The 23,213-nt window shown below is 50.7% G+C and overlaps 1 protein-coding gene and 1 long non-coding RNA gene across 3 annotated transcripts; one reads left to right on the top strand and one right to left on the bottom strand.

The window, feature by feature from the left end:
- Positions 1–10,286: 10,286 nt before the first annotated feature.
- Positions 10,287–11,365, bottom strand: NANOS2 (nanos C2HC-type zinc finger 2). Its single transcript, XM_051991417.1, has one exon. It carries the CDS (start codon positions 11,030–11,032, stop codon positions 10,625–10,627), a length of 408 nt encoding a protein of 135 aa, XP_051847377.1. The 5' UTR covers positions 11,033–11,365; the 3' UTR covers positions 10,287–10,624.
- A 6,612-nt stretch (positions 11,366–17,977) lies between these two features.
- LOC127556287 (uncharacterized) lies at positions 17,978–20,895 on the top strand. 2 transcript variants are annotated; one of them, XR_007952390.1, is made up of 3 exons: positions 17,978–18,073; positions 18,942–19,068; positions 19,303–20,895. It is a non-coding gene; the product is annotated as an uncharacterized LOC127556287 (long non-coding RNA). The 2 variants fall into 2 exon arrangements; XR_007952391.1 differs by having other exon boundaries at positions 18,017–18,185.
- The last annotated feature ends 2,318 nt before the right edge of the window (positions 20,896–23,213 follow it).

The raw sequence follows: 23,213 nt of genomic DNA, 5'->3' as shown, positions 1-23,213 counted from the left end.
AGAATTGAATCCATGGGTGCCGATGAGATCGCCAAGTAAAGCAACATAGAGGATGAGAGAAGAGGGCCCAGAACAATGTCTTGGGTTTAACCTGGACAAAGATCTAGTGGAAGAGATTTAGAAGGAGTGGTCAGATAGGAAGAAGGAGAAACAGGAGAGAATGGTGGTCCCCAAAACTTAGAGAGATGGGATTGTCATGTAGAAGATGGTGATCAACAAAGAGCGTTCAGAAAGGATGAGGATTAGGAAAAGGTCACTGGATTCGTCAATTAAGAGATCATTAGGGAAAAAATGATTAGCTATGGAAATATATTTGTATGAATGTATATGAATGATTGAATCAAATTGCTTGCCTTGTTAAGGAAGAGGAAGGGAAAGGAGGGAAGGAAAGAATTTGGGGCTTAATGTTAAAAAGTTATTTTACATGTAATTGGTAAAAACAAAATATAATAATAAAAAGAGATCATTAGTAACTTTGCAGGGACTAATTTCCATTAAAGGATGAGCTTGGAAGCCAAATTACATTGTTGTCCTCCTTAATTTCAAAGGGGACCCATGATATCACAGTAGGTTTTGACTCATGTGTGAATCGGATTTAAGCGAGGCAGAGTGTGATGAGTCTTTCTGAGTCATCCAAGTCCGGTGGCTTTCTTCGGCTGTTCTCATGGCCATTGGAACAAATTGTTCTCGAGATGGGATGTGGTCACTCCTCATACTGTCGCTCCTTGGAGCCATAGATTAAGAGCTGAGTGGATCAGGTGGACACCAAAGGTGGGAGAGCAGCTCTGGAAAGGGCTCAGCAAACCTTAACACTAAAAGGTGCTATACCTTCCGAAAACCCTGTACACTCCAAGGCAGACAGTTTGAAATTACGTTAGAAAACTGACTAAGCTGTTGATATCAGAAGTTCTATTAGGGACTGGTGCGTTCTTCAGGGAGGTCAAAGACAGATAGAAATAAGAGTTCCCTTAACAGTAATAGAGAAGATAGGAAAAATCTTTTTGGTTTGGGAGGGTTTGGGAGAAGATAGAATGGGTTCAATTTTGGATATTTTGGTTTGAAGATGTCTCCAGAATATCCCATTTGAGATGTTCAAAAGGCAGTTGATTATGGGAGAGTGGGAATGAGCAGAGAAGTTAGGGCTAGATTCTCAGATAAATAGATCTGAGAATCATCAGAACAGAGATGAGAATTGAATCCATGGGTATATTCCAAATATTCCAAATATATTTGGAGAAGGCAGAGAGATTTCTAGACCAACTAGCATATATTCCAAATTTATTTTGGTATCAATGGAATTTAAATGGGGGTATAGCTGTTATTTGTCCTTTATTTCGAAGAGGATCTCACGGATTGATGTCTTGAATTTTGTGTGAATGGGATTGAAGTGAGACAGAGCCAGCAAAGTCATCAGCGTCACTTTTTCTTCCAGAATCATCAAAGTTCAATGGCGGGATGAAAGTCAAGATGAGTGGAGATGGCTCAGGATGTAGTGGATGACCTTGGAATCTTGGAAGCTTTAAGTGTTTTAGAGCACCTGCTTTAGCCACTTCCTTGTCACTGGAACAAATTGTTCTCATCTGCCCATTCCTCTTGGAGGAGTTTTCTTTTTCTTTTTCTTTTTTTTTTTTATTATCGCTTTTTATTTACAAGTTATATGCATGGGTAATTTTACAGCATTGACAATTGCCAAACCTTTTGTTCCAACTTTCCCCTCCTTCCCCTCACCCCCTCCCCGAGATGGCAGGTTGACCCATACATGTTAAATATGTTAAAGTATAAATTAAATACAATATAAGTATACATGTTGGAGGAGTTTTCACATGTGTGAGGTAGACATTCCCCTCACTCACCAATGGGTTTGAGGCCAGTCAATCATCCTCCACTTGCTTTAGCGTGTCTGCCAGAATAGTTGTGCAGGCTACAGCTTCTCAGAGACACAGCTGAGAGTTGGACGTCAGGTAGATTCCAAAGGTGAGTAAACAGCCTTGAAAAGGGCTCGGCAAGCTCTCATACTAGAGCTGCTAGTTTGAGAGATGGAGTTACATCATGGGAATGTCACATCAAGTGGAAACCTGCAGTTCTAAACCTCCTAGGTAGCTTAGGATAACTCAGGCCATCAGCAGTCAGCTGGAGCTTTAATTGGGGCAAACCCACAGTCATAACTGTATCACCTGGATCAGGAGGTTGCAAATCTTAGAGCAGGGGGGTAATGATCAGACTTCAACCTGTATCAGAGAGATTTGGATTGGGTGGATACTTTAGATCTACAGCATCCGGTGCCCCTGGGAAACTTTAAAAAGTGGTATTCAATATCGTGAGAAAGAAGGAGTGGGATCCAAGGAAATACAAATCAGTTCCCCGGTTTCCTTAGAAGGCAAGAATTATCTCTGGCATTAACCAGAGACGTTAACTTACAAGGCTTAGTGGATCAAGTAGATTACTATCTGTGAGGCAATTAAGGTAATACTCCCTACTAATTAATATACTTTACTAGATAACGCAGGAACAAAGTCTTTCTGTAAGTTTAAAGAATATATAACTAGGACTATACTACTACTGGAGGGACTTAGTATCACACATATCGATGGGCATTAGCTTTGTTTTTATTTTTTTTTGTTACCATAAGGGCTTTTATGAATACATAAAATATATGGCTGAGCTCTTCTTGAGCTGAAATAAGAGGCAGACAGACATTCAAATCCAAGTCCAGGCTGGGACGATGTTAATGATCAGTTTACCTCTTCTGTATCTTGGTCCAGTTAGAGAGTATAGCCATGTTGCTGCTCTTATTCAGTCATGTCCAATTCTTTGTGACCTCATTTGAAATAAAAAATACTGTGATGGTTTATTATTTCCTTCTCCAGCTCACTTTACAAATGAGGAGACTGAGGCAAACAGGATGAATGACTTGTCCAGAGTCCCACAGCTAGGAAGTGTCTAAGGCCAGATTTGAACTCACAGACTTTGGGCACTCCCTTTCTGGATAGACCCTCTTCTTAGTGCTATAGATTCCTTTCTATCTCCCGATGAAAATTTGGACTGGAAAAATGATTCCTGTAAGGAATTATAAATTTATAAATTATAAATTATAAAATTTTCCCCTGGCTTTCCAGATCAAGACTCAGGATTGCATATTTTCTAGAGCTTTGAAGGATTGCTTGGGGAAGAAGATAACGGAGCTTCGCTGCTTCCTCCTATCCCACCATTTTAGATAGCTCCTGGTTAGACATCTATTTCCTAAGACACCGTACTAGTATCCCTTCTGGCCAAAAGTGGAGCTTCAGCCTGCCATTTCCCACATTGATCCCCCCAACCAAATATATTCTGGTAAATGTTTAACCCTTGGTTCTCTTTAAAAAAATAACACTTTTAAAGTTTAATCCGCATTACTAGCACTTTCTTTTTTTTTTTTAATTTTATTTTTTATTATAGCTTTTTATATACCAAACATAGGCGTGGGTAATTTTTCAACATTGACCCTTGCAAACACTTCTGTTCCAACTTTCCTCCCCTTTCCTCCCACCCCCTCCTCCAGATGTCAAGCGGTCCCATCCATGCTAAATCATCATCACTTTCTTAAGTCTAGACAACCAATACAATGATAAACCCAGCTCTCACTTGTAGCTTTCCAATTTCCGAGTTATACAGGCTCACACCGAAAATATGATTTTAAATTGTTAGCAATGCTCTTGCTGGCGTTCCAGCTGCTCCTGCATAGCCATGTTCCACAGCAGCGGCACTAAATCAGTCTCAATGAACTCCTTTATTTCCTGGTTCAAGTTTCATCAAGGGGACAGAAGGGCATATTGCTAAAAAATTAAATTTGTGATCTTTACTGATGATAAATGTTTGTTGATTGATAGCTTAGAGCCCCCATCCCATCGTGACTGCCACTCTCTCAGGGGACTTCACAATGCATTCGGAGATTCAAAGACTTAGCGTGCTGCCATCATGTAGTCTATTATGCCAAGACTAAAGTAAAGGGGAAATGACACCAAATGCCGCGGAACGGAGAAACAAAATGTTCCAATAGTTTTAATGAAATTTTGAGCTTTAAAAATGTCAAAAGTATAAATGCAACAAACTTACAGAAACAGCATTTGGTAGTTTATATTTGTTTTAGACTTATTAAATTTAGAAAAATAGATTTGAAATTGAAATTTCATTTTCTGAATGATACTCTCTTAGGCCCATGAATTGGTTGAGAAAGTCTTGCCTGGTTACCTCAGATGATTGATCTATCTCCGCTGGACTTTTTCTCATGGAATCACCTCAAAATGGTCACATAAGAAGCAAAACCTCATCCTGTGGTTGATTTTAAGGCAAGGATTTCCAACGCAACCTCTCGTTCACTGTAGGAAGTGGATGAAAGTTTCTTTTTTTTTAATTTTTAATAGCTTTTTATTTAGATGTTATATGCCTGGGTAATTTTACAGCATTGACAATTGCCAACCCTTTTGTTCCAACTTTTTCCCTCCTTCCCCCCACCTCCTCCCCGAGATGGCAGGTTGACCAATACATGTTAAATATGTTAAAGTATAAGTTAAATATAATATAAATATACATGTCCTAACCATTATTTTGCTGTACAAAAAGAGTCGGACTTTGCAATAGTATACCATTAGCCTGTAAGGAAATCAAAAATGCAGGCGGACAAAAATAGAGGGATTGGGAATCTATGTAGTGGTTCATACTCATCTCCCAGGGGTCTTTTGCTGGGTGTAGTGGGTTCGGTTCATCACTGCTCTATTGCAACTGATTTGGTTCATCTCATTGTTGAAGAGGGCCACGTCCATCAGAATTGACCATCATATAGCCTTGTTGTTGAAGTATATAATGATCTCCTGATCTTGCTCATTTCACTCAGCATCGGTTTGTGTAAGTCTCTCCAGGCCTTTCTGAAATCAGTGGATGAAAGTTCTTACCAAGTTTAAAATTTGACTCGAGGGCTTGATTCCTCTCTCCATTACTGCACAGTTTAGCCTTTTTCATGAGGCTTCCCCGGCCATGCTCACTTGACTACCCTTCCAGACACCTTCTCCCCTTTCTGTTTTCCAGCTTCTCTCTATGTGTTGTCTTACCCCATTAGAATCCAAGCTTCCCGGGGCCAGGGGCTATCTTGTTTTCTTGTATTTGTATCACTGGAGTTTATTCCAATGCCTGGCACACAATAGACTCTTAAATTTACTTCATCCATCCATAATCCTTTCTTCCTTTCACCCATTCATCCACACATCCTCTCTATTATCCATCTATCTATCTGTCTGTCTTTTTCTCTCTCATCGTCATCTATCCATCCATCTATTTAATCTATCATCTATCTTATCATCTCCCTTTCCATCTATCTGCCTATCTCTTATGTCTTTATCATCTGTCTCCAAATGTAAATCAGTAACAACTAAATGGTGGAGTGGATAGTGCACTGGACCTCGAGTCAGGAAGACCTTTGACCTCTGACATGTAGTCACTGTGTGACCCTGGACAAGTCACTTAACCCGTTTGCCTCAGTCTCCTCATCTGTAAAATGGGAATAATAATAGCATCCACTTCCCAGGGCTGTTGTGAAGATCAAATAAGATAATGACAGCAAAATGCTAAGCACAGTAAATGCTTCATGTTATTTTTATTCTGTTGTTCTAAATAGCGAATAATAAGAGAAACGGACATTAAAACTACTCTGAGGTTTCATCTCATATTAAGCAAATCCTGGAGCTGAATGACAAAAAGACAGAAATCATTATAACCTGCGCCTTTGCATTATCCTCCTGTCTCTGAGAGTGATTGTTGGTCCCTGAGCCCAGAATGCTGGATTTTGGGGTGGGAGGAGAGACAGAAATAGAGTGAGAGAAACAGAGGAAGAGACAGAGACAGAGAGACAATGAGAGACAGAGCGAGAGAGACAGAGACAGAGAGAGACAGAGCTAGAGAGACAGAGACAGAGACAGACAGAGAGAAAGCCACAGAGGCAGACAGAGATAGACAAAGACAGAGACAGATAAGAGGCAGAGAGGGGCAGAGACAGAGACAGAAAGAGAGAGACACACACCCAAAGAGTCAGAGAAATTGGTTCACTTTTTCTTTGTTCAAAGAAAAGGCTCTTGGGAGACGGTGATGGAGAGACTGATGTAAAAACAAGAGGTGTCAATAGAGGTGTCAATCATTCCAAAGAATGGCCTGGGAGGGGAGAGGACACTTCCGCCACCGCCGGCTGTGGGACTCCGAGGGTCTGAGTGGGTCGGTGGCAAAGCCGGAGGGATGGGGGTGGGGAGCTGGGATTCCACTGGCGCACGGCCCGTCCTCGGGAGGAAAAGTTGGCTAAGCAGGCCGGCACCTCTGGGCAATTTCCAGGATGAGAGTCGCTTTGAATGCCGAGATGCTCAGGGTCCCACGGCCGATCTGTGACTCTCCGCGGGCTGCTCTCTAACCACTGGGCCCCACCGTCATTCACGAGTCTGGAGGGGAGGGACAAAGGTGTGAGAGGCTGCCAAGGTCCGAGGCCTGAGAGGCCTCAGGGCAGAAGGGGCCCTGCCAGCGGCGGCCTGGGGAGAGATCCCTCGGGAGGACGCCGCGGAGCCGGCTCCGAAAGGCCGGGGAGGGCGCCCCGAGGCGGCTGGGACAGCCCGAGCGTGCACGCGGCCTGCGGGGAGGGACGGCCAGTCGGAGAGGAGACCCGGGACCCCGAACCCCCGCGGAGATCCGGGCTTCGTTCTTCGGGTTTTAAGAGTGATGGCGTCACTGGCGAGGGCCCGAGAGTGAAAGGACAGAGCCGCGCATCGGCAGCCGCCGCCCTTCCGGACTCGTCGGGCGCTTTAAATGGAGGCGAACGCAACGAGATCCCCGAGATCTCCGAGCAAAAGCTGCCCGCGGGGCGGCTACAGGCGGGGGTGGGGTGGGGTGGGGGGACTGAGAGTGTGCGTCCTCTCACACTCACACTTACACTCACACACACACTCTCTCACACTCACACACTCACACTCACACATGCTCACACACTCACGCTCACACACACATGCTCACACTCACACTCACACTCACACACACACTCACACATGCTCACACTCACACGCTCACACACACACACTCGCACTCACACAAGAACATATATTACAATAATATTATAGCTAGTCTCTATATGGAATGACTAGAAATAAATAAAACTTTTGACTTTGAATCCTCAGACACTTAGTAGCTGTGTGAACCTGGACAAGTCACTTAACTTTTAAGAGTCATTCTGCCCTTATCTCTGCCTCTGTTTCTGTCTCTCTTTGTCTCTCTGTCTCTCTCTGTCTTTGTCTCTCTCCCTCTCTCTCCCTTCCTCCCTCCCTCTCTCCCTTTTTCTCTCCTCCTTTCTCTTCCCTCCCTTCCTTACTCCTCCTCTTTCTTTCTTTTTTCTTTTCTTTCTTTCTTTCTTTTTTCTTTTCTTTCTTTCTTTCTTTCTTTCTTTCTTTTTTCTTTTCTTTCTTTCTTTCTTTTTCTTTTCTTTCTTTCTTTCTTTCTTTCTTTCTTTCTTTCTTTCTTTCCTTTCTTCTCCCTTTCCTTCTTCCTCTTTCTTCTTCTCATCTGTCTCTCTTTTCTTTTCTTTCCCTTTCCCTCTCCTCTCCTGCCCCCCCCCCAATCTGTCCCTCAGGTTCATCAGTTCCACCTTTCTAACAACTCGTGAGCTCGTTCCCTTTTCTCTCCTGACATTGCTGGCTCCCTGGGGCAGACCTTCACCTCCTCCTGCCTAGATCATTGAAGCAGCCATTGTGGGGGTCTGGCTGCCTCAGGTCTCCCATTCTAGTCTCTTCTCCCTAAAAGGGCAGGTCCTATCACGCCACCACCAGCCCTATTCAATAACCCTTGAATGTTTGAGGGGCTCCTTGTCACTTCCAGGATTAGAAATGAGATCACCTGTCTGACTCCTCCCTGCCCCCCTCCACCTTCCGAGTTTCCCCCCACCCTGAGATGCAACGCCCCCTGCATCTTCGTGCTCCTCGAATATGGCATACCCAGCATGGACGGCTCCCCTGGGCCTGAAACTGTCTCCTCCTTATCTCCACCCCCAGTTTTCTGCAGGTCTCACCTACAATTGGACCTTTTTTCCTGTTTTCCCATAATTCCAATGCTTCCCTCTTGGATTATTTCCAGTTTATCCTGTTTATAACTTCATTATCTTGTGGTTTTCTCCTCTCTCCCATTAGGAGTGTCTTTTCCTTTCCTCTTATGTAGTCAGTGCTTAGCACAGTGCCTGCCACTTAAAGGCCCTTAATAGATGTTTTCTGACTTTTGATTTTTCTCGTGGCTTTTTTTGAGTGTATGATTTTTTTCCAGTTTTTTTTTTATTTACAATATGCATACATGGGTAATTTTTCAGCATTGACAATGGCAAAACCTTTTGTTCCAATTTCCCCCCTCCTTCCCTCCACCCCCTCCCCCAGATGGCAGGTAGACCAGTGTATGATTTCTTTTATGATGGGACAAAACATGGAAATATATCTGCTGATTTCATATATATAATGGCTACCATATTGCTTGATTTCTCAAGGAGTGAGGGGAGAGCTGAGAGAGAGAAAGAATTTGGGATTCAAATTTCAAAAAATGAATGTTACATTTTTAATGTGATTGTGTTATGAGCCAGAACTTGAAACAAAGTGTAATATTTAATGAAATAAAAAGTATTTAAAAAAATGCTTCTTGACCAATTGCCTCAGTTTCCTCATCTGTAAAAAATATAGCACCTTGAGGTTATTGTGAGCTTCAAATGAGAATTATATATGGAAAGTGCTCTCTAAACCGTCAATGTTGGCCATTATTATTTTTATTAAAATTGTTAGGAAGTTTGTCTTTTCCATCAAGCCTCAGTCTGCCTCTGCACACTGCTCCCCCCCCATTTTCCTGGTTTTCTGCCCCGTTCCCCCGGCCCCTGGAACCAAATGAATCTGTCAAATCTCTCAAAGCTTTCATGTCCCCCAAATCATCTTGTGTGTGGGTTAAATATGGTCAGTTTCTACAATATATATATATATATATATATATAAAATTAACACACACATGCCTATGGCTTTTTTTTGGGGGGGGCAGAAAACCAGAAATAATGGCTGGACTTGGCAGAGACACAGATTGTGGTTTGATGGCCAGAAATAGCTCCCAATGGCCACATTGAACCGTAAGTAGATGGGCAGCTTCTCCCTGAAATTCTCAAGCAAGAGTTTAGGGACCCCTGATCTGCTGTGGTGGGATTTCTGAGGTGGGATACACAAAGCTGTCCCTTTGAACTCTGGGAGTCCTGATGCCATGTCTGAGGATGGCTTGGAGAGTGGGAAGATTGACGTTTGTGGTCTGGGCTGAGGGTGCGAAAATGGAGACCCAAGATAAGGAGACAGGGATTTTGGGGAGGATGGAGCCATTGAGGAAGGAGAACAGACTGGGGTGACTTGGGGTGCTCTGGTTCTAGGTGGGGGTAGTTATAGTCTCCCCTTAGCCCTTCCAGAAAAACACAGCGAGAAAGAAGTTCAACTACTCTAGTCCTTTATTGTAGCCCTGAACAAGAGCCAACGACATGAATTCTGCTTATTATAGCCCCCCCTTCCCTACAAAACGAGCTCGAGGACCTTCCAGGCCTTCAGCGGGCCCCCTTCTTTCCGCCCCCGCCACACTGACCCAACCTTCTTCCTCGAAGACTTTAAAACGCTTTAGAGAGCTAGCCCAGTCTCCCCTTCGAACAGAGCTTTGCAGGCAATGAGAGGGGTTTTCAGGGGGACAGATCACGGGAGGGGGAGGGCTGCAGGAACCAACGGTTGTATAACAGGTGCATAAGAACAGTATAAGCAAACATCTCCCTCCCCGTAAACTCCCCAAGCCCACCCCAAGCTATCTTTCTGGAGCTGGGGAGAAGGACAGCAGTGAAGAGAGAGACTGAGGAACCCCCTCCGTCATCATCTCCAGGGGCTGGTCACCCCCTGGAACTCAAAGGGCTCGTGTGAGGGCCCCAGCAAGAGAAGCTGCATCCGGGGATCTTCACAGGAACCAACCGTGGGGAGTCCCGAGGCCAGGAGCCGTTCCGAGGGGTTCCACCTTCAAGGCTGAGACAGAAGCCAAAGGCAATGTCTGAGGCAGCGCCGGGTAGGGAGGCAGAGAGCCCCTGGTGCAGTCTGTGACTCCTCAGGAGCTCCCCCATGTCGGGGGAAGTTGGAGGTTGGCAGGGGGAGGGGAGGTCCTGGGGGAGGGTTTCCCAGGACTGAGACAAGGTGCAAGGGGGGGTGTTCCAGATGCTGAGACATCCTGGAGCTGGGTGTGCCGGGGAGGGGGGGCGAGTCAGGGCGATCCAGGAATGGGGAGGAGTCCTGGAACTGAAGATTCCCCAGGATAGAGTGAACTGGGAAGAGGAGGGTCTAGGGAAGGTCTTGGAGATATCAGAGGGGACCAGCCCCTGGGGAATGGGGGACGGCCTGGGGAGGAGGGTTCCCTGGGAGGAGGTAGCTTGGGCTGGGAGGTCTCAGGGGCTGGGGATTCCCCGGCTTTGGGACAATTAGGAGTGGAGGAAGGCCCAGGGAGGGAGGCGTCCCTGGGATGGGGCAGGGCCCAGGAAGTCCTGGAGGGGTCCAGAGGAGGGGGGTCCAGAAGAGGAGGTCCAGATGCTCCCTCACCGCTTGACCTTTCTCCCGGCCGAGTTCCGTCCGCTCCGTCGGTACAGGGACTGCTGGCCGCCATTGAGGGGGCAGTACTTGAGGGTATGGGCCAGGCCCCCCGTGGCGCCACACAGCGGGCACACGTAATGGCGAAGGATGGGGCAGACCACCACGCCCTCAGGAGTCTTCAGCAGGTGCGAGGTGTACACGTGGCGCGACTCCCCGTTGTGTTTGCAGAAGTTGCAGAGAGGCGCGGGGTCCCCCGGCCCCCTGGCCACCACCTGCCTCTCTTGCCCAGCCTGGGCCTCCGGGCTGGACCTCTCCCTGCCCCTAGAAGCCCCCTGGCCCGAGATCACCTCCCACAGGATCTTGTTCAGGTTCAGATAGTCTCTCCACATATCGAAGGGGGCCGGCAGCTGCATGGGTGCCTGATGGGGAAGGCAGGCCGTGGAGGGCGAGGAGGCCAGCCTGTGAGGAGAGGGCCGGGGCAGGAGCTCCTCCACTTCTGGAGCAGGGGAGCTGGGAGCAGGCGGGCGGGGGGCTTTTTATAAAGTGCTTGAGACCTCTAAAGGCAAAGGTGGGGCTTCCAATTTAAAGGGCCCACTCTCTTCCTCTGCCCCCACTCCTACCCCCTGCAGGGAGCAAATCTAGTGGGGAAGGCCCGAGTTTCAGCTCTTGCACCACCAGCTAGGGGACCTCCAGCAAATCACTTGCCCTCTCTGGGTTGGGCTGTTCCCACCATCTCATTTACCGTGAGAGGTAACAGTCTCCGGTAGGAGAAAGGATTCGTCCAGGCGCAGAGCGCGCTTGGAAGCCAAGGCCAGGGGGCTCCAAGGGATGGCACAAGCCCACGGAACCACAGAAGGGGGAAATGAGGGGAAACCTCCCAGGCCCACTCAGTTATCTTAGGAGAAGGGAAAACAGGCTCAGAGAGAGACCAGGTCTGCCCTAAAGCCACACAGCAGGATTCTGTTAATTCTCCTGTGGGAGGGGTTCTTCTGTTCTGTCCCTAGTCAATGGGTGGATTCTACAATCCCTTTAGCCTGTGATCCTGGGGTTTCCTTTCTTTATAGGTGGGTGGTAAGTTATGGGGAGAAGAGCAAAAGTTTGTACTGGGGGAGCTGTTGTCTGTTTTCCCCTTCCCCTTTTTCTACTGGGAAGAATTGAGGCAGAATAAAGCCGGGGGCTCCCTCCCTTTGCTCCCCACATAAACACACCTTTAGTGAAGAAAACAAGGTTATCAAACTGATAAGAAATTTACCAGCTTTGTTTACTTGAATCTGACTCTCCTAAACCAATCAAAGGCGATCATAGCAGGCTGGGGCCGCCTACCTGAGTTTGCCCCTCCTCTTTTAAGCTTTCCCATCCATGTCAGTTTCAGTCTCCCCCTCCCCAAAGGGGGAAGGGGGGGTTGGAGGTTTCCCTTAAGCTGGACAGCCCCCATCCAGCCAATCTGGGGCAAGCCGGTGAGCCCGGGAGATAAGAGCACCACCCGCATGGTGTGCTCAAAGACAAATACTGGCCTTCAGTCAGTTTGGGGGTTCAGTCTCAGGCTGCTGGTTCTGATGCTTCGGGCCCCACTACATTCAATACTGAAGGCTACTCAATAATCCAACTCTGGGTTTTACTTCCGGGAAAGGTCTATCAGTCAATCCACAACCATTTTTGAAGCACCGAGCTTAGAGCTGGGGATACAAAGAAAGGGAAAAACAGCCCCCCATCTTCCAAGATGGCTGGTGTGAGCAAAGAGTGAAAAACGGGAGTGAGCCAGAGAAAAGGTCTGGAGAGGAAGGAAATGGGGCAGAACAGAAACATGGGAGATAGGAATGGAAAGAGAAAGAAAGAGAAAGAAGAGATCAGGTCAACACAGAAACAGACAGGAAAGTAACTTAAACTTTAGGTTTGGGTAACAAAGGGACCAAAATACAGGTGGTGAGAAATTCAGAGAAAAATGAAGAGATGGAGTAAGAAAATAACAATAATAACACATATGGAGACAGAGAAAGGGATGGAAGGTGAGACATCCAGAGATAAAAAGACCGACGGGAGACAAATCGCTTCCCTAGGCGTGTTTGTAAAATGAGAAAATGGGGAGAGATGGTGTCTAAGGTTCTTTCTGGCCCTAAATTTATGGTCTTAGAAAGGAAGAAAAAAGAGACAGTAGTTTGAAAGATGCTGTTCCTCCTTCATTTTCAAAGAGGTGTGAATCACAGGGTGAAATGAAGTGAGGCAGGCAGTCCTGCATAATCATTAGCCTCAGTTTCTCTTCCTGAATCATTGAAGTCCAAAGTCAGGACCCTCCAGGGATTAGGGATGCAGCATCTTTGATGGCTGCCCAAGCTGCAAGCGCAAGCTCCGTGGGAACGAATTGTCCTCCTCCGTCCATTGTGCCAGAGGCAGTCCTCACATGCGTGGGGTAGACCCCTCCCCGGGCGTCCTTGGGTTGGAGACCGCTAGGTTATCCTCAGACCGGGTGAGCCCCTCTGCTGAGCCAATTTCGGCGGGCGTGGTCATGACGCAGGTCCCCGAGCCACAGGTGAGCAAAGGTGCATGAGAAACCCTGAAAAGCACTCATCAGCCCTCTTATCAGAGAGGCTAGTTTGAAAGATGGAGTTCCAGAGAGAGAGAGGGAGAGAAATAAGGTTAGAGATGGCCAGAAGCTCGTGGGAAAAGAGAGATTAGAGAAAGGAAAAATGGCAGTTACTTGAGCAAGGACGATTTATTTCAGCTCGTTCTCTCCTTTGCCTTAAACTTAATTCTTGAACTGGATGGAGAGAGGCTTAGGTTAATGGAAGGAGATGGAGAAATAGACATTAAGGACAAAACTAAGGATGGAAAGAGAAAGAGAGAAACTGGGTAACCTGATGGTCTGAGTCCTGTGTTCCTAAAATGAGAGGGGGAGAGGGGGACCCAACACACAGGCAGAGGCAGAGAAAGAAGGGAGGGAAAGTGGCAAAGATTTTCTCTGGAAGGGGTTGAAGCTGAGGAGGACAAAACTCTACACCCTGGCAGCCTGGAGTTTTCAAAGGGGACTCCCCCTCTTCCTTAACCACCTGACCCTGGCATCCTCTCTCCCCATCTGCCCCCAGGTACCCCTCCTCTCTCTGGATTTTAAATTGCCCATCTGGAAAATGAGGGGGCGAAATGGACTCCGACATCAACACTCCATTCTCTGATCTAACCCATAACGTTTCATCTAACAGTCTCACGGTATCTAACCCTGAGAATCTCGGGCTTCAGGCCAAAGATCCTCATCCATCTTCTGGGATCGCTTCCCAGAAGCCTCATTCTCCCGGTTCCCCGGCTCCCTTTACCCCCTTCCTCCCCCGGACAAAACGTCCTATTTGGACAGTGGAAGTCCTCCCCGATACACACACACACACACACACACACACACACACACACACCCCACCCCCTGTCATCTAGTCTCAGCCATATAACAGTCCCTAAGGAAAAGGAGACAGGAAACCCCTCTTCTCCCCCCCGAAAGCGGAGAAACTAAAGCGCAGACGGGGAGTTTTGTTATAGAGGGAGATACGAGACAGCTGCCCTTCGGGACAGAACTCCTTCCTCCTCCCCAAGGATCTGAAGATGGGGATGCATGATGGAGAAAAGCCGGGGACTAAGTGCTAGCTCCAGGGGCAGGGGAGAGCGCGCGAGCAGCAGCCCATTGCCGGGGCTCTGCCGAGGGCTGCCTTCGGAGGGAGGCCGGTGGCCGTTTCCCAGAACTGGGGGTGGGTGGACTGCTAGCTACATTTGGGAGCTTCCTGTCCCAGGCGGGTTACAGTTACCGCTCCCTCCTGCTGCCCCAAACCCGACCCCCGCGCTCCTTCCTGGTCCCCACCCCCACACTTCTAGCTCCCGGCTAGCTAATCTGAGCCCCGCCCCCCGCTGGGCACCTATTCCCCAAGGAACGCGGCTCCCCCACTTCCAGTGTCCCGCCCATACATCTTTCTCTCCTCTGGAAGGCCCGGCCCCTTCTCAATGGGCCCCGCCCTTGCTCCTACACTGCCAATCCTGGGCCTCCCTCATAAACTCTCCTCTAGGGCCCCGCCCTTCGGCCGCCCTCTCTCCTCCCCCCCTTTCTCCCGGACCCCGCCTCCTCATCTCGGAATTTGTGTCTCGGGTCGTCGTCTCGCTTGGGGTCGGACCCAAGTGAGGTGCCCCTCGCCCCCGTCCCGGACCCCTCCCCATTGAAAAACTCTTCACGTCCTAGGAAGCAAACATTTGGGAATCAGAGGGGGTCCCAGCCCCGGAGAGAAGTTTATTGAACCCCGGAGGGGGTTTGTTTCCGTGGGGGGACGGGGAGGTGCATCCGGCCTCGGGGACTCACGGGAGCCGCCGCCCTGTGTTCGCAGCCCTGAGGTGGGAGCCCCAGGTGTTAGAGAGAGGAAGAAAAGGGGAGGGGAGAGAGATGTCACACTGAGGGCCCCTCAAGTCCCACGGAGGTTCCTCCCCACTGCCCGCCCCATCCTCCCGCCAGCCGCCTGCCCTCTCTCCTTTCCTTGAAGACCGGGGCCAGCGGCCACACCTTTTGCTCTCTTTGTGTTCGTGGTTCGATCGGTTCTCAGGGCAGGTGCAAGAACCTTTACGGAGGGAGAAAAGAGGCGGAGTTACGAGGGAGAACGGAGACACCCCCCAAGGCCCCGCCCCCGCATCCCTCCCCGCCAACCACACACACACTCACACAGACGTTCCTCCAGCGTGTAGATATCGTCTTGCTGTGGGCAGAGGGAGAAACGGATGCTTAGGGGAACCTCCATCCTCCTCGGCGCTGGCGCTTCCCCACCTCGCCCGGCCCCCTTCCCAAAGTTCTCCTTCCCGCTCCACCTGACAAACACCTGGGCTTCTCCAGGCCCCGCCCATCTCCCTCGGCCCCGCCCCCGGGCCCGCCTTTCTTATTTGCGCGACACGCCCCCTCCCGTCTAGGTTCCGCCCGCTCCTCTTTGCTCACCAGAGATTCGTGGCGTTCTTTTAGCTTCAGTATTTTCTTTTTTATCTTGTCATTGTCCCTGTGGGAGCAGGGGGGGAGAAGGGCCCGAGGCCTCGGACCCACTCTTTTTCTCCCTTCCAGTCCCCGAACCTTCCCCTCCTCCAATTCTACGTGTTCCTCCCCTGAACTGCCGCCCCTCCCCTCGAGCTCCTCCTCATCCACCTCCCTCCCCCCCAACCTCGGCTGTGCCTTCAGAGGACGGATCTCAAAGACGGCTTTCTGACGGCCCAACTCCCGTAGGGTGCCCCGCGCCTCCCGCCCCTCTTGAAACGCGTCCCTTAGCAGCAGCTCTGGCAATGGGAGGGGAGCGGCTCAGGCCTTCTCGTCCAGTCCCCTGCCCTTGCACAGGGATGGCTCCCCCCCCCCTTTATCCCCTGTGCCCCTGGGAGCGCTAAGTGGGGGCCTGCGTTTACGAGTTGCTCACCTGAGTAGTACCTCTTCAGTGGATCTCAGGACTGAGAGTAGGTGTATGGGTAGATGAGAAGAGAATCACGTTAGAGAGCTGGAGCCTGCCCCGCGGGCCTCCTGTCCCCCCAACTCCCAGCCCTGCACCCCCCTCCCCGCTACGCTGAACTTTAACTGCATAAAAATCACAGACTCTTAGGGAGTGAACCTTAAAACCTTCGAGCCAAAGTATCTGGATATAAACCGGTGTCGGAGCTGGGAGAGACTTTAAAGTCTCATAGAACACTGAATGGCAGAAGTAGGAAAGGACAACTGGCCATTCGGTCCTTGGGGGGGGGGGGCTGAAAATTTAAAGGGAAAACAAGGATTTGTAGTCCAAGGCCACATGGACTAAGAGGCTAGAAATGAGGTCTCTGACTAGCTGCCGGGTATTCTGAGGATGGGAGACCCACCAGCTTGGAACTTCTCCAAGCAAAGACGCTTAAAAAGGTGGCTGTGGGGGGAGGGGACATTAGGGTCTCAGAAGGAGAGGCAGGTTAGCTCACCATCATTCTCCTCTTGCAACTTTTCATTCTGGGTTTAGTGGATCCAGATCAGGGAGGGATAAGAGAGAGAGATGATGAGAGCTTTTCATCCTTTCTTAACGACTACCATCCCATTTCTGTCCCAGGAGGAGCTGGACTGCTTCCAGCTTTCAGCCTAACATCTCTGGACCATGCAAGGCCCTAACCCTAACTCTAACAAAGGGGGGTTCGGTTTCCGAGCTCCTCCCCTCCTCCTCCTTCAGCTTTGGATGGTTTCTGAGCTCCTCCCCCCCCTCCTTCAGCTTTGGATGGTTTTTGAGCTCCCCCCCTCCTTCAGCTTTGGATGGTTTCTGAGCTCCTCCCCTCCTCCTTCAGCCTCAATCTTTGACCCAGCTCAGCTCTAGAAGACTCTATAAACCTAACCCTAGATCTCATCTCCAAATTAACTCAGCCAGATCCCCCCAATCTCAGCCAAACTGCCAGATACCTTGAGATTTCAACGTAACCTTTAACCCCAGTAAGTCTAAAATATTTCCAACCTGCTAATTAAGTGGGACCAATTTTGAATCCTGCCCTAGACTTTCAAATTCAGATCCCGAATATTTGATCCTAACATTGACCCAGATCTCTGATCTGGTCCCTGCCAAACAGGAGGAGGGCTGAGACCCCCTGATTCAGGAGGTTTAGTGTGTGCTAAGGGAGGAAGAGTGTGAGTGGGCTGGCCCAAAGCTGGCACCTGGTGGTGATAATCCGTCCCCTTGGGAATCCCCTAGTGGCCGAACCTCCCTCCACTACTCCCAGCCCTCCCGCTGGTCCCCCCGAAAGGCCAGGCCCAGGAACCCACCAGTTTTTTCAGGTTAGCATTGGCTGCCTGTAGACACTTGATCTTCTCCATCTGTGGAGAGAGCAGCTGGGAGGCTCGAGGGTTTGGATCCCTCACCTGTGTTCATCTGGGACCCCTGCCCCCACCCCCACTCCCTTCTTTCCCTTCCCGGGGTTAGAGTCCCCCGATGGGTCAAAATGTGAGTGGGGGAGGGAGGCAGGGCAAGGAGCTGGGGAGCAGCCTCACCAGTGCACAGTTTCTCCTCTCTAGAGACACGGATTGAGTCCCTCGGGCAGCCATGCGAGCTGGAGAGGGACAAAAATTGCTGGTAAGGCTGCAAAGGACTGACCCCAGCCTCTTGCCCTTACCCCCTTAACCTATCCCCTGTATTCCCTTCCACCCCCTTTGAGCCTCACCAGCCTTGGACTAGGGGTAAGGGGGGGGGTCACTGATTATCCTCTCCGGGTCTGGACCCCTCCCAGGGAGCCCCACCCAGGCAGGAGTCCTACCCACTTTGTGTTGTCATTTCTTGACTGTGAGGTCATAAGGAGATTTCTTGCAGGAGAGGAGAGAGAGAGGCTGGATTTGTGGCTTCAAGGCCTAGGTTATGGGGAGGCTCACAGTCCCTGTCAGGGCCCATAAAAAAGGAAAATAGCCATGTCTGGGAGAGCTAGAGACACGTCCATGTCGACCCACACTGAAACGGAGATTCGGAGAGGTGCGGAAGACCGAGGAACAACAAGGAAGGGGAGCGAGGGACAGAGAAAGGGGACGCTGAGGGACAGAGCCGAGGGAGACTGACGACAGGAGGGCGCTGAAGAGGAAAACTGGTTTGTGGAGAGAGGACGCGGGAAGTCAGAGAGGAACGCTGAGGGGTGCGGGGGGACAATGGGGGAGAGAGGGATAATGGGAGACAGAGACTAAGACACGTAGAAGAACTAAAGGAGAGTGAGGGGGGGATCACGAGTGAGGGGTCCGGTGGCAAAGCTAAAGGCCTCTGTGGCTGGTATTGTCTCAGGGAGTTATAGCATTTGCAAGATTTACAAAGGGTTTCGTGGATCTTATCTCATTGGATCGCAAACAGCAGCTTGGGAAGTAAGGGCTGTGTATCGATGAAGTCTCCCCGTTTCTCTTTCCCCTATGACTTTCTGCCTCTCTCTCCCAATGACCTGAATTGAGCATGCTTGTCTCTCCAGGCCTCCGTCCCTGACCTCTTGTCTTTCACTGAGTTTTTGGTGTCATCTCTGTCTCTTTGGTCTTGGAGGCCCTCAGCTGCAGTTTGGCTTTGTTCTCCTTCCTCCTCCTCCTCCTCCTCCTCTTCCTCCTCCTCCTCCTCCTTCTCCTCCTCCTTCATCCTCTTTAGTTTCTCTATCCCCGTGGGCCCGTGTCTCTGAGGTCTCCGTCTGTTTTCTGGGTAGCCAGAGGACTTTTCCTCCTTGGATGCTCGGGGTCCCCTTTCCTAGACCACCAATCATGGTTCCTGGAACCTTCCTTGCTCCGATCAGCCCACCTTCAGCTGGCACGGATCTGGATGGTAGCCTCCTAATTCCCTACTCAAATCCTGGGTCTTCTTTTTTTTCATCCAGGCACGCTCCATGACAGCCCTTAGAGCAATGTCACAGAGCCCTGAAGTCCAATACCCTTCATCTTACAGATGAGGGAACCAAGTCCCCCAGAGGGGAAGGGGGCAAGCGAGGCATCACACAGTGAGTGGTAAGAACGGGAACTGGGGTCCTTGGACTTTCCATCATATGCCGCTTCCTCCCTTCATAGCCCAGGAGCATCCTCCTAGGCTGGAGTGTGAGGGAGACCCCCACATGGAGCCACCTGGTTCTTCCCCCACCCCTGCCCCTGCTCCCCGCCCCACCCCCAACACCAGCAACCACCCCCTCCATCCCAACTCCCAACTCCGTTGAGTCTGGGATTTTTTTTTTTTTTTCTTTTGAGCAAAACACCTAACCAACCAAGACGTCTCCAGGAAATCCTCCTAGACTGGATGAGCGGAAAAGAAAGGGATGGGTCCAGTTTCCCGCTCTTTGCCGTGATCACCCCCTAGCACTCCTATTTAGGTATCTGTAGGGCCAGATTGGAAGGGTGAGAAAGGAATTCTGGGGGTTCCTTCATGAATGGAAGCCGCATCTCTCATATGGAGAAGGGGAGAGCGCATATGTGAGATGAGGGAGATGGTAGTTTGTAACTATTTTCCGGAGCCTTTGTTTTCTCTTCTCTTCCTCTCTCCTCTCTTTCCCTTTCTCTGTCTCTCTCCAGTTCACTCTCAGTTTCTCTTTCTCACTCACTGTTTGACCAGCTCTCTCAGGCTACATTTCTTCAATGCCATCTTTGTCTCTGTCTCCTCAAACTCCATCCCTTCCCTGCCTTTTTGCACCTTGACCTTTATGGAATCATAGTCCTGGAAGGGATCCAACCATCTCAGTTTTTAGGTGGGAAAGATGAAGCCAAAGGATGTTAATTGATTTTGCTTTTCCCAGCCATTCTCTCAATAGATTTTGTTACTGAGGCAGGAAGTCCTTTAGAGACTCTCTGATTCAATCTCTTCCCTTTGCAAAGTGGGAAACTGAGGCCTAGGGAAGGGGCAGGCCCTTGGCCAATGCCCCCCAGCAGATTGGAGGCAGAGCCAGGGGGCTCAGGGTGCCCTCCTCCCACCACGGCTCTCCCTCTGTCTTTGGGCCTCCTTTTTCTTTGCTCTCTCCTCTGTGGCTTCTGCTTCCCACTTGGTCCCTCATCTCTTTGCATCTTTCAGACCTACTGGAAGAGCCTCACGTGTCTCTCCAACTCTCGGCGTCTGCGCCTGTTTCTGTGTATCTGAGAATTTCTATGTGACTATGACTGTCCCTTGGGTGTTTGTGATGGGAGCCCCCTGGTTTTGTCCAGGGGACTTCGTCAGGGGCTGAGGGGAGTGTGTGCTTCCCATCGTCTCCTTCAGCGGTATCCCTTTTCTCCCTGCCCCTTTCTCAGTCTTTGCCCGCAACCCCTCTCAGATTTAGTTCTTCCCCCCGCCCCAGCCCCTTGGCCAGGGCCACTGGAGAGGGTGGTCCCCTCCAGGCCAGCCCTTTCCCTTCCAGTTCCCCCAGGGTCCCTGGAGGATCTCACCCCCTTTCAGATCACTAGGGATCCCCAGCTCCCCCCTTGGAGTTCTCCCTCCCTTCCTCCCCAGGGTTCAGGGGGTGGTGAGGGGAGTGGGGGGGAATGGGTTAAGAGAGGTGCGCGTGTCGTGGGATGGAAAGCAAAGAACACAGCGTTAGACACGGATGTAGAGATGGACGTTTATAACGGCAAAAAAAGGGTGAGTCACTGGGGTAAGGGAGGCATGTGGGGGAAGGGGGACTCAGAGAAGGGGAAGGGTCATGGAGCTAATACACAGAGCGCTATCCACACAACGGACACTGGGCAGTGGGGGAGGGAGAGAGGGGCCACGGCCCAGGCATGGCAATGGGGGAGTGTTGAGTGGGGAAGTGGCGGCGAACCAAGGTCCAGACAGCGGGCGGCGGCTTGGGCGAGGGACGAGACCAGTAAGAGGAGGGAAGGGGGAAGAGAGGAGGAGAAAAGATGGGAGGAAATGAGAGAGGAGACAGAGAGAAAGACAGAGAGAGAGAGACAGAGAGAGGAGAAAGAGACAGAGAGAGCGAGACAGAGAGAGAGACAGAGAGAGATTGGATGGAGGGATTGGAGGCATACCATGGGATGGGGAGATGGGGGTGGGGGGGGTGGGCAACTTGGCCCCTGACCTCTGACCCCAGATCCCTCCTCCCCCTAACCAGGGCATCCTCCAGAGAGGTCTCCCAAAACTTAGGGGACTGTGAGATGGCATCAGTCCCCGTGGGAGGGATAGAGTAGACCACCAGCCTCACCCTCCTAGAAGGGGATGGGATACTTTCAAACCTCTCTCAAAGAATCACAGAATCTCAGGGTTACAGATTCTTGGACTCTTTGAGCCTAGAAGTCTTAGAACCAAAGAATCTTAGAACTTAGAATGGTAGAGCTGAAAAGGCCCTTCTAGAGACCATTTAGTCAACATGATCCTTTTATCGATGGGAAAACTGAGGCCTTAGGACAGGATTTAGAATCCAGATGTCGACCCCCTCCACCGTTAATACTGTCGCTTTGGGATCCTCTGAAACAGGGACCCAAGAGTGTGTGTGTGGGGGAGAGGGGGACAGGGATTGATAAGGAGCTGGGGGACCTGCCCCCCCAAAAAAACAATCAGCATGGTATTGCTGCCTCAAGTTGGCTGAGATGCCAAACATAGGGAAAAAGAATGATTACCCATCCCCCTGGCTCATTCCCAGTACAAAAGAGATTATTTACAATGGAGGGATGGGGGAGGGGGGGAGAAAGGGCTCAGGGAGTAGGAGTGGAGGGGGGTCTTGAAGAGACACTCCCTCCTCCTCCTCCCACTGATGACAAGTCTTCAAACATAGAAATTCAGCCAGTTTTTATATATAGATATTTATATAGAATCTCTTGGGGGGGGGGGAAGGGGTTTGCCCTGGGCTGGGGGAGGATATGGAGGACCACGTGCTATCCCAGGTTCTCCCCACTCCTCCCTGTCCCTCTTCCCACCCCTGACACACAGCTTTCTGTGGAATGGACACAGAGAGGGTTAAAAAAAGTTCAATGAGAGGTCAGAGGAAAAGGATTCGACAGCCTGAAGATGAGCCTGCAGTTCCAAGTGGCCTGGAGGAGGTGGGCGGTGGGTGATGGAGTCCCCGGTAGTGATGGAACCACTTGGAGGAGGGAATGAACGGTTGGTGGTGTGGGGGAGAGGAGGGAGAGAAGGTGGGAAAGAGAAGGGAGGTTGAGGGGTCCCCCCCAGGACTCCAGGAAAAGGTGCTATCCTGAATGGGGGGGGTAGCGTCTAGGAAAGGGTCAGAAGCCAGGGACTCCCCTCCTCCCTAGCACCTCCACCATCTTGTGGTACCGTGACAGGTACCTCTCCCCGCGGCCCACCGCGGTGGTCCCGAGAACTGGATTTAGGCGCGAGACAACGGAGCACCGTCATGGCGCCCTCCAGGTACTAGGTACTGAGACCTGCCAGACCGAAGTGTTGGATGCCCTTCTGGGACGGTCCGGGTCGTCGGACCCCCTTCTGGGACAGTCCGGATCATTGGACCCCCTTCTGGGCCAGTCCAAATCGTCGGACCCTCTTTTGGAACAGTCCGGATCGTCAGACCCCCTTCTGGGACAGTTGCAGCACAGCTCAGTAGCATGCAAGCAGGCACACAAAATCGCCAGCGCCTCTCAGGACCGCCACCCCGCGCCATCCCGCCAGGCGCAGGCCCCCTCCTCCGTCCACCCTCTCCACGCGCACACACAGCATGCCCGCGCGCACAGACGTACATACTCACGCACACGTACACAGAGTCACGCGCGCACGCCACACGAGATAGAACGGGGAAGACGTGGGGGAGAACAACTTCGTAGGGTTACAGAATGTCAGCGCTGGAAGGGCCTTTGGAGAAGTCCAAACCCCTCACTTTACAGATGAGGAAACTGAGGCTCAGAGAGGGGAAGCAATGTGCCCAAGAGCACAGAGCAAAGTCACTGAATGTCAGCGCTGGAAAGGACCCTCGGGGCCCCAGATCCCACCCTCTCCTTTCACAGAGGGGGAAACCGAGGCCCAGAGATCGGATGGGGATGGCCCAAGATCACGCCCAGTTGGCAGCAGAGAACACCCCCTGCCCCCACCACCTTCTAAGCTGATTTCCTCCCTAGCCAAGAGGCGAGGACCCCATTAAGCCCCCACTTGCTAGTCCAGGGATGGGGAGGTGGGAACGGGGCGGATGTCTCATCTGCCGGGAGGAGATGGCGGCTGGTGCAGGGCGGCCCGCTACCTCACA

Source organism: Antechinus flavipes, chromosome 3 (assembly GCF_016432865.1).
Source record: "Antechinus flavipes isolate AdamAnt ecotype Samford, QLD, Australia chromosome 3, AdamAnt_v2, whole genome shotgun sequence".
Lineage (NCBI taxonomy): Eukaryota > Metazoa > Chordata > Mammalia > Dasyuromorphia > Dasyuridae > Antechinus > Antechinus flavipes.
Note: the sequence above shows the minus strand (reverse complement) of the source record. Positions and strands in the feature narration are given on the sequence as shown.